Raw genomic sequence first — 10,628 nt, forward strand, 5'->3', positions numbered from 1 at the left:
AAAACCAACTTGTTTAAAAAAAGTTATAATATTAAAAATGTCAACTGCAGGGGTGCCTGGGTGGTGCAACTGATAAAGCATCTCTTCAGCAGGAAGCCTGCTTCTCCCTCTGCCTGTAGCTTTCCCTGCTTGTGTACTTTCTCTGATAAGTAAAATATTTTTTTTTAAAGTCAACTGCACAAGGCATAGGTTAAAAGTGTTCAGGGGTGTCTGGGTGGCTCAGTGGATTGTGTCCAACTCTTGGTTGCTCAGGTCATGATCTCAGGGTAGTGGGACTGAGCTCCATGTTGGGCTTCGTGCTCTGCATGACACTCTCCCTCTGCCCCTCTCTCACTAAAATACATCAATCCTTAAGTAAAGGGTTCAGAAATAGGAAGGAAGATGGAACAAACTGGAGAAACTGAGTTCTGCTCTACTTCATTAATGGTAATACATCAATGTTAAGTTTCCTAAATTGAGGCAAAAGAACATCCTTTTCCTAGGAGATTCTTGGCGTACTCATGGGTGTAGAAAGGAAAAGGGAAACAAGGCAAAGTAAGACTGAAACTAGGTGAAAGGCTAAAGCAGTTCACTACACTGAACTCTCTTAAATGAATGAAAGGCTCCAGAGTAAGTTTTTTTTTTTTTTTTAATATTTTATTTATTTGACAGAGAGAGATCACAGTAGACAGAGAGGCAGGCAGAGAGAGAAGGAAGCAGGCTCCCCACCGAGCAGAGAGCTCAATGCGGGACTCGATCCCAGGACCCTGAGATCATGACCTGAGCTGAAGGCAGCAGCCTAACCCACTGAGGCCACCCAGGTACCCCGTGTGTTGTTTTTTAAAAAAATACTTTATTTATTTGACAGAGAAAGAGAAAGCACACACATAAGAAGGGGAGCAGCAGGCAGAGAGAGAAGTAGACTCTTCACAGAGCAGGAGCTTGGTGTGGGGCTGGATCCTAGGACCCCAGGATCATGACCTGAGCTGAACGCAGATGCCTAACTGACTGAGCCATCCAGGTGCCCCAAGAATAAGTTTTAAAAAAGAAAAAATAGTTGCTTTTGTTTTATTATAACAGACCTAGTATATTTTTTTGTAAAAAATATAATCTAAATGCTTGATAGCTGAGTATACAGCTTGAGTTACCTTCCAACTACCTAAGCATTAGACATTTGGTGACGTAATGAAAAGGCACAGGAGCTCACAACCACATTTATTAGAAAAATACTACGAGCTGGAAGTTCCTTTCTTTGAATGCTGAGGATGTGCTCCATGGGGCCATTCCTTCTGTTTTCATCAAACTCTGCTCAGCATGCCAGGAATCCCAGCTCTCTGGATGTTCCCAGGCCAAGGGATGGCCCAGTTCCACCACGAACCCGACCCATCCCAGGCAGTCAGGAAGCAGCGCTGCATAAGCCAGGCCGACTGCCTGGACCCAGAGGGATCTGGACCTGACAACTGGGCAGCGAGGTACCCGCGCGCCTCGGCAGCCGCGGCGGCAATCCCGCCGGCCCGCGGAGCTTGCACTTCACCTCTTCTTCACAAACTTCTTTCTGGAAGCATTGGGATTTAACCGCCTTCTCCCTGCTCCCAAGGTGTTATCTCGGATCTGCAGCGTAGCCGACCGGCTGGAGATGTCATTCTCCGCAAAGGGAGATACTCCAGCTATGTAGTCAGGGGCAAACACGTCCGTTTTCTGCCTGGCCTTTCGGGACAGTCTCAGCTGAGGGAAGCGCTGGTCCTCAGTCAGATGGGGGTTGATGGCATATTTGCCCCCTTTGGGAGTGGGAAGCGAATACTGCAAACAAGAAAGGAAAGGTCATTAGGCGGGCAACCTATCCAAACAGGTCCGATCCTGTTAATGTCAAGCTTCCTGATGGCTCTGGATGCAGGCAGATGACATCAGGGGAGTTTATCAGTCACTGCTCCTTGTGCTGTGACTACACACCCTCAGCTAGCAATGGAGTTACCTCCAAACACAGAATTCTACTAAGCAGGTACCATTTTCACTGGTGTGGGTAACTCTGAAACAAGTGTTCTAGGATTGAGCAAATAAGTAATTATGGAAAATGGTGTCAAGGTATCAGGGAGGGCTAGCATGAACTCTGTTGGGTTGAAATGGAATTTACAAACTCATTTTAAAATCCAGGTATCTAACAGAAAATATTCCTGTGTATGATCACATACAATCTCTATCCACCGTGGGCTGAGACATCTCTGAACCCCTAGGGCAAGGAGCCTACCCTGTGCTCAGCTCTGTGCTTCAAAACCCCATTCTCCATAAGGAATCAGAGAAAGGGCTGATCTCAGGGCAGGGACGGAACTAGAAGAGTGCCAGACCATCTTGGGCCACAAGGTAAGGCTGGGTTCAAGGCATCAGAGGGACAGTTCCATGCCAAGCCTCTCCTGGTCCTCTCTGCAGATTCTGATCCTAGAGCTAAGAGGTCTTGCTCTGCCAGTTGCAGGCCCGGCTGTGAGGGGAGTGGGAGAGCCGCCACTCACCCGGAGGCCCCGAGGGTTCAACACCTTCGGGTTGCGTGAGAAGTGCATGTGCAGGCTTCCATCGTCGCTAACGGTCACGGACACTTTCTTCAGGGTCTTGTTTCCACAATGCGAACAGAATACTCGGCTCATATCAGATGTGGTTCTGGAGAGAAAAGGAAAGTTTTGGCAAAGAAGTCATGGGGAGCAAACCCCGTCCCCAGAGCACAAGATGAGTCACGGTTGTCAGAGGAGGAGAAGGAAGCAGCAAGGAACAGGGGAGACTAAATGGCCCAACATGTCACAGACCAAGGCCGCCCAGCCTTGTGTTGCTGAGACAAGCCGCCACTGCACTGTGCCAAGGGCAAAGATGAACAAAGTACCACAGGCAGCAAGTCCGTAATTCAGCTCGAAGTTGAGCCAAATGTTGTTACACTAGTAATGAAGTCTTACTGTTAGACATTATTCCACAAGTTTAACACCAAAACAATCCTATAGAGCTCGCCTTCTGTCCATCTTATAGATGGGGAAACTGAGGCACGGAGCCAGTAAGTGGCAGCTACAAGGCCAGGAAGGTGGCTCCACAATCAGTGCTCTCAATGGCACCTGACTCAAGTCAAAGGGCTTATTCCTGCTTATTCCCGCGGCTCTCCGCACCTTGCCTGGAGATGGCAGCCATGCTGGGCCAGGAGCGAGCTCCAGAAGTGCCCAGAATATATTAATGAATGCCGCAGGAAACACTGGAAAGCTGCTACGACTGGATGAATCTCCCAAGAAGCTGAATTCCTGACCTGCAAGTCTTTGAGAATAAACCGCAAGTGCCTCAGTCACTGGGCTAATCTCACAAGAATGGAGAACGTTTCTTAGGGCTGCTAAGAATGCATGTTCATTTGGGGAACTTGGGGTTTTATAACAAAGGGCAACGGGGGAAATGGGATTTCATGAAGCTTCACTGTCCTAGGCCTGGTACATTTCCAAACTGAAGACTGAGAAAAAGGTGGAGGCTGATGGTAGGGCAGGGCCCCTGGGGCACGAGTGCCTGGTTGTCTTAAAGCTGGCAGGGGAGCAGTAGTCCATCTACACAACTTTACCCTCAGTGGAACAGCACTAGGGACCCAGGAGACACCTTGCTCCTCCACGAGATGATCTGTATGATGGCCACCAAATCTGGAGTGAATCTACAGAGAGGCTCTCGGCCACCGCAGCGTAAAATCCCAGGGCCATGCTTCCCTGGCAAAGCTGAAGTACACCCCCAGACCCTGGGGCCTGCCCACAGAACGTTAGCACCCCACCATGCCCCCATGAAGACCACTTTATGAGCCAGAAGAGAAGGGCATGCTCTGTGAACTAACAGTTCACCTGAGCGGACTGTGTCCTGTATTCTAGATATCACACTCTTCTAGGACAATCAGCCCTTCTGATTTTATGCAAGAAAAATCTGAGTTCACCAACTTCTGTAAAGCTACTGCGAGACAGAATCTGGATCTGAGCCTGTGCCATCCGAATCCCTTCCACCTTTTTTTTTTTTTAATAGAAAATCTAAATATAAAGTAGACCAAAGAACACAACAGACCCCCAAGGGCCCCTCACACAGTTTCAACAACTATTCATTGATGGCCATCCTGTTCCATCCTACCCCCACTCGCTCTTCCCACCCGTGGATTATTTCAAAGCAAATCCCAGGCATCATTTCATCCATAAATGCTGCAGTGCATGTGGTTAAATGATAAGGGCTCTTTGCTCCACAATCCACGCCTTTAATCCTGTGACTAAAAACTAAGACAGGAGGTCACTGGTGGTCTCTGTCCCAGAGGTTTCAGTGCTCCGGTGAGGACAGAACCTAGGTACATATGAAGGACAAGGGGGAGGAAAACCTACACACAAGGCCATCCTTCCGGAAGCTGGCACCAAGGACAGGGAGAGAAGCGGTCCACAAAGAGGCCGCGGGTGTAGATCGTCAGCTGCATACCTGAAACAGCCATGGCAGCGCAGGATGTAGCTCCGGGCCTCTCGGACCAGCATGCCGTTCACGGCCAGAACATGCAGCCCCATCTGTAGCAGGACGTTCTGCAACCAATGAGCAAAAGCACCACCCAAGTCAGCAAAACCAAAGTCTAACATCTGTACAATTACAGTGAAAAGACTTCGCAAAGCCTGGTTTGGTTCATAAGGGGGTTTTGCTGAGGGAAAGGAAGATCAGGAGGCCACTCAAGGCATGTAAACTAGAGCTAAGACCTAGATTTCCCCCTTGTATTTGAAGGGGCCAGGTCTTTGGCCCAGGGCCCCTCACTAAGCATCTCTCTTAACAAAGACATGTATCGTGTCGCCTTTAAAAGCTTAAAAAAAACAAAACAAAAACAAAGATATTTATTTTGTCAAACACAAAGATACACTCTTTCAGGAGCTGGAAACCTCTACCTTTTCCAAGAACCTAACAGAGAACAGAACATGAAACTTAATACAAGACATCTATTTTGTCACTATGTTGATTTTCTAGGTCCCAACCAAAGCTATAGATAATCAAAGAGCACAGGTAAAGTTTCTAGAACCAGGAAAAGAGGCATCACAGAGTAGAGCTGTACATACTCCTGTAAAGGTTATGAACTAGAGCCTAGGTCCGGCTGATGCCCATCCACCCACCTGCATGGCAAAGTCTGTAGTCACACAGCCAACCCGCACATCCTTCGGCACAGTGCACTGCTCTGACTCGCGCTGTATCTGCTTGATGTTGCTGGGAGTTATCCAACCGCCCCCGTCATCGTCGCTATCCCTGTCTTTCCCTTCTTCAAATCCGTTCTCTCCTTCCTCATCCTCCTCACTTGGAACATCATCATCTCTGTCCATCTGAAACAACAGAATTCACACAGTCCCAGCCCACGGGAACGGCAGGAAGAAGCTGGCGTGCTGTCCTCGGGGAATCATACATAGGGCCTTACCAGCAGCTCCTGCAGTTCATGATCAATATTAGGCAAAGGGTTTCTCCAGAACATGAAGGAAGTGAATTCTAGGTTCTCAGGCTCACCAGCTGGCTGTCCATGTTGTACTGTTTCTCGTGGGGGTTTAGACTGAGGTGAAAAGAAAATTAATTTTAAGACCTGAAAATTGAGAGGATTACATACGGAATGATAGATGACACAAGTCAGATCTGACAGGGGCTGGACAAACTAGGATATTAATTTACATAAATGTGGTTCACTGCATACAATTTGTGGAAATATATAGCAAAAGAGGGCAGGAGAGCATGGCTTATCTAAGCAATTACCTTTGAGGGGAGATGGAAACCAGAAATGTGGAGAGGAGTTTCTGGGTGCTGACTTGATAAGCTCACTTTAACCTTTAAAAAGAAAAGAAAAAAGTGACAGCTCTAAGCAGAGAAATACACAGTCTGACAATTGAGCATGAAAAGTAAGTCAACAGAAAACAAAGTATCTTCCCTACAGTTATTAAAAATTGGGAAACATAAAAATAATTATTCAGTGATCCCATAACCACCAAATAACGACTTTGGAATAGTTCTTTTTTGAATGCATTGATGAACAACGTTACTTATAAAACTTACATGTATCTTTAGTTATATACTTGGGATAAATGCCTAAGAGTGGAATTGCTGGGTCAAAACATAATGTATTATTATTATAATGTATTATATTATTATTATTATTTTAAAGATTTTATTTATTTATTTACAGAGAGAGAGAGAGAGAGATCACAAGTAGGCAGAGGGGCAGGTGGAGGGAGAGGGGGAAAGCAAGCTCCTCACTGAGCAGAGAGCCCGATGCAGGGCTCGATCCCAGGACCCTGAGATCATGACCTGAGCCGAAGGCAGAGGCTCAACCCACTGAGCCACCCAGTCACCTGATACTGTATTATTTTTTAAAGATATACTGTTTTAAAGCTTCTGTTAGAAACTATCTAACTCCTGGGGCACCTGGCTAGCTCAGTGGGTAGAGCATGAGATTCTTAAGCTGACAGTCATGAGTTCAAGATCCCCACAGAATTTGTAAAAAACAAAACAATCCCCAAATCTAACTTCTGCCCAAAAGGCTGCAGGAAAAGGGCTATTTTTAGGAATCGTGAACTGACGGATGCCAAATGGATAGCCAGCTTCTAGTCACACTGTGCTCAGTCTCAGACTCAGGCTTTATGTTTCCCTTTACCCCATCTCCCTAAAACATTTCAGTGACACACAGAAATCTGTGTTTTACCCATCAGTTTTAGGCTCTTTGCACTGGAGGGCTCTAAATCTGGTTGAAAACATGTGAAGGCAGTCCCAATTAGTACACATGAGTTTAGAAGACTTCTGATGATTTGAGACAGAGAATATTAAGCAATTCTTAGTTAACACTATTTGAAATTAATTATTACATGATTATTTGGCTTATAAAATCTTCTGGCCTGGGAAAAGCCAATAGGACCCAGCCACAAATCAATTAATCTCTTGAACTAACCAATGCAGGCAAGTCCCTGAAAGCACAATAGGAACCTAGAATTTTGAAAGTGGCAAGAGTTTAAACAAACAAACAAATAAAAAACCAGACAAGCACATAGTGTTCTCTCTTGCTTTTGGAAAGAACTCTGTTTAAAAATAGCAAGAACACAGCTTTTTTATTTTTTTTGAAGATTTTATTTATTTATTTGGCAGACAAAGATCACAAGTAGGCAGAGAGGCAGGCAGAGAGAGAGGAGGAAGCAGGCTCCCCGCCGAGCAGAGAGCCTGATGCGGGGCTTGATCCCAGGACCCTGGGATCATACCTGAGCCGAAGGCAGAAGCTTTAACCCACTGAGCCACTCAGGTGCCCCGAACATAGCTGATTTTACTCTATTTCTGCATTTTCCAAATTTAACCAACCCTTTCTAAAAACCTGCAGATCAAGAGACTGAGATACTGAGATGCATCTGCTAAATGAAACATTAGAATCTTACTGGGATCGTGATCCAGACAAATGTTTAAAAAAAAATTGTAAAATAACTGGGAAATGTGAATACTAGGTAGACATTTGACAATATTAGGGAATTACTATTAATTCTGTTTAATGATTTTGTGGGTTTTTTTTTTTTTTTTTTTTGCTTTTTGAGAGAGAGACCAAGAAATATCAATGAAATACAATGTCTGAGTTCAAAATCCTAAGGGCTGGGGGTCAGTAGAAATGAACCTGATAGATCATGACTTGCTAAGTGTGGAGACAGAGTAATGTGGACACTGGGTCCAACTATTCCCTCTACTCTGTGTATCTGATAGTTCCTGGAATAAAAAAGTTAAAAGGAGGAAAACCAATAATCCTCCTGATTTACCTTTTCTGGTTCTTGTTTTAGGTGAGACACCCCAACAAATTCTGCTTCTAACTGATAGGTGAGTGCCAGCACTTGAATATCTGTGGCAGAGAGGCTGGGATAGTCGCCAGTTTTCTTTGAAAACTCAGTCACTGTAAAGAGAGCCCCAACTCAAATTAGAAACAAAAAGCTATATGACCTTGGGGAACCATAGTGAAAGTATGAAAAAGAACTCAGGATCAATATCCCAAAAAAACATTCTTAATATTTTCATTCATTTCCTTTTTCTACTCACTGTTGAGACATTTGTACTCCCTATCATTAAAATTCAAGCCAGTTAGGTTTACTGTGACATCCTTATTCAGTCCAGACCATGGGACACAGAACAAAGTTAACAGAAAGTAACTAAAAGCATAATGTCTGCAAATGATGAGAGTTCCTTATTAAATCTGGTATTATGTTGGAATAGAAGGTATCTTCTCTGGTCTAAAATTCTTTCATTCTAAGTATAATAAGCCAGATTAATAGGATATTCAGATTCCATAATGGGATTACAAGTTAGTTCTGTTAATAACTGTTGTAGTTTATGATGAAACAAAATTATTGGACTGCTCTGTAACGACTCTGCTTTATAACAATACCACTCACATTTCCTAAAAAGTAGGTATTAGCAGCTAAAATTTGTTGGGCACTTACTATGTATTAAGTACTGTACTAAAAGCTTCTTATTTTATCCTTCAACCAAACCCTATTACCATTAGTTACTTCTCAGAAAGAGTGAGTAACCCGTATATAGCTAATAACTGGCAAGGCCTGGCTGACTCCTGACCCAGAGAGCCTCTGCCACCATGATCTCCTAGAACGTGGTTCTGAATCCAAGCTGATAAAACAGCCAGACCTCCACTCCCACCCGAGTCGGTCCCGAGCCGGTAGCCTGGGACCCAGCTTCGCCATCGACACCGGGGCAGAGGCACTCACCCAGCCGCACGTACTCCGGGAAGGGCTCCTTGAAACGCAGCTCGTAGGGCAGGACGGCGAGCCGCCTGCGCGTGGCCTTATCCCGAATCTCATTCACGACATCCCGGATTGTATAGATGTTCTTCCCGATGTCCTGCGGAAAGACCCACACAGCTTACACCCATCCATACCACGCAATGCACTGACCGACTGCCCGCAACACTTCAGGGGTCGGTCCAGCTCGGTCCCTGCTCCTCTTGGCGGTAGCCCTCCTTACCTGCAGAGCCGCGTCTCGCAGGAAAGCCCCGGCATCCGCCACAACGTGCTCCACGAGCGCCATCTTGACGGAACGAGCCCTCAGTGCGCTTGCGCACAGAACTGGCTCCACCCCTACGTTCCGAACTGGGCCTCTGGGAGCCGGGAGGTCCAGTTGTGACTCCGCGGCGCCTCCTGGCGGCCGCATAGGCCTTTCCCAGCTCAGGGATACCCGCGCGCATGCGCGGCGTCTCCAGCAGCCCTGTCAGGTGTGGGCAGGTCAAACTTTGGGAGACACTGTAGGAGGTAGGCTCCTGCGGCCCACCCCTTAGCGCCTTATTTACTTTCAATGTAAAACCTGATGTAGTCCTATTATTACAAGTCAATACAGAGAAACTACAGTTCATTTTAAGATCACAAGTCGATGAGATAGGTACTGTTTTGTGTCTAAGGGCTAGCTGCTCAGGACAGCTAGTCTCGGCTAACATGCCTAGTATCCGGTTTTACGAAGACTAACATCTGGGGGTAACTCTCGATCTCACGGTCGTGGGTGTGGAGCCTACTTACAAAAAGGGAGAAAGAGAGAAAGAAAAGGAAAAGGAAGGAAGGAAGAAAGGAGAGGGGGCGAGAGGGGAGGGGAAAAAGGAAAGGAGAGGATAGGTAAAAATAGATTGATTAACGGACAAACCAACCCCTGAGCCACTTTCTTATCCATTATGCTCTGTTGACCGCTGCTTACGTACCCCCACTTGATTTTGAGAGTCTTTGATATCCTCACCTACTCTCTAAGCAAGGCACGTAATTTACTAGCAAATAAACCCTTGCGGTATGGAACTGAAAGGGAGTATTGGATGACTTCTAAGTTCCTTTTGCAATCTGAGATTCTATAATTATGAGATCTGGTCTGTCAAAATTCATGCTGGAGAATTTCAGCAAAATGATGACGTGGGTTTTCTGTCATTCATCTTCAGCGTAATTGATTCATTCCAAGCCTCCTTTGTCAAGTCTTCAATCTTATCGCTTGATTATAATTTATTCATCCTACCCCCAAAAACCTTTCAGTGCCCTAGGCAGCTCTTTGAACAGTTGCCCAAATCTCCTTTCTTTCTCTAAACATCTGTCTCAACTTTTCTTACTATTTATTCTCTTCAATGACTCCTGTCTTACCTGCCCTGCCTGAAATAGCATGGTGGAAATGGAAAGCTGTTTCTTTCTTTTTTCTTTTCTTTTTTTTTTTAAGATTTGTTTTTTAAATTTTTATATATTTATTTGACAGAGAGACACAGTAAGAGAGGGAACATAAGCAGGGGGAGCGGGAGAGGAAGAAGCAGGCTTCCCACTGAGCAGGGAGCGGGATGTGGGGCTCTATCACATGACCCTGGGATCATGACCTGAGCAGAAGGCAGATACTTAACAACTGAGACACCCAGGTACCCCTGGAAAGCGGTTTCTAATGTTCTAGTGGATCATATCAAAATTTTTTGGTTTTTATTTTCCAGCTTTGTTTCCTTGCAAAATTTGACACTGCTGACCAACTCCTCTTTATGGACTGTCTCTCCTCTCTTGACTTTGGTAATACTTAAGGATCCTGGTCCCCCCGCCTCTCTGATGGCTTCCCACACGCTTTCACTGGATTTTATTCTGCCTTGCACACAGAGCACCCTCCAGAGAAATGTTTTGGCC

At 45.5% G+C, this 10,628-nt stretch overlaps 1 protein-coding gene across 1 annotated transcript; it reads right to left on the bottom strand.

Annotated features, from left to right (window-relative positions):
* Positions 1-1,179: 1,179 nt before the first annotated feature.
* Positions 1,180-9,076, bottom strand: NOB1 (NIN1 (RPN12) binding protein 1 homolog). Its single transcript, XM_059382396.1, has 9 exons — positions 8,968-9,076; positions 8,712-8,844; positions 7,755-7,885; positions 5,725-5,796; positions 5,399-5,527; positions 5,103-5,306; positions 4,432-4,529; positions 2,484-2,628; positions 1,180-1,779 (listed from the first exon to the last, which is right to left on the bottom strand). The coding sequence occupies exons 1-9, from the start codon at positions 9,028-9,030 to the stop codon at positions 1,510-1,512; spliced, it is 1,245 nt and encodes a 414-aa protein (XP_059238379.1). The 5' UTR covers positions 9,031-9,076; the 3' UTR covers positions 1,180-1,509.
* Positions 9,077-10,628: the final 1,552 nt, after the last annotated feature.

This window comes from Mustela nigripes, chromosome 17, assembly GCF_022355385.1.
Source record: "Mustela nigripes isolate SB6536 chromosome 17, MUSNIG.SB6536, whole genome shotgun sequence".
Classification (NCBI taxonomy): Eukaryota; Metazoa; Chordata; class Mammalia; order Carnivora; family Mustelidae; genus Mustela; species Mustela nigripes.

Bases quoted from the DNA above. Each gene is read 5' to 3' on its own strand.
- NOB1 (XM_059382396.1), bottom strand. From the start codon at position 9,030: ATGGCGCTCGTGGAGCACGTTGTGGCGGATGCCGGGGCTTTCCTGCGA. The intron at 5,307-5,398 runs GTAAGGCCCTAT...CTGTTGTTTCAG, and splicing joins ATGAACTGCAGGAGCTGCTG to ATGGACAGAGATGATGATGT. The intron at 2,629-4,431 runs GTATGCAGCTGA...TTTTCTCTCCAG, and splicing joins CGCTGCCATGGCTGTTTCAG to AACCACATCTGATATGAGCC.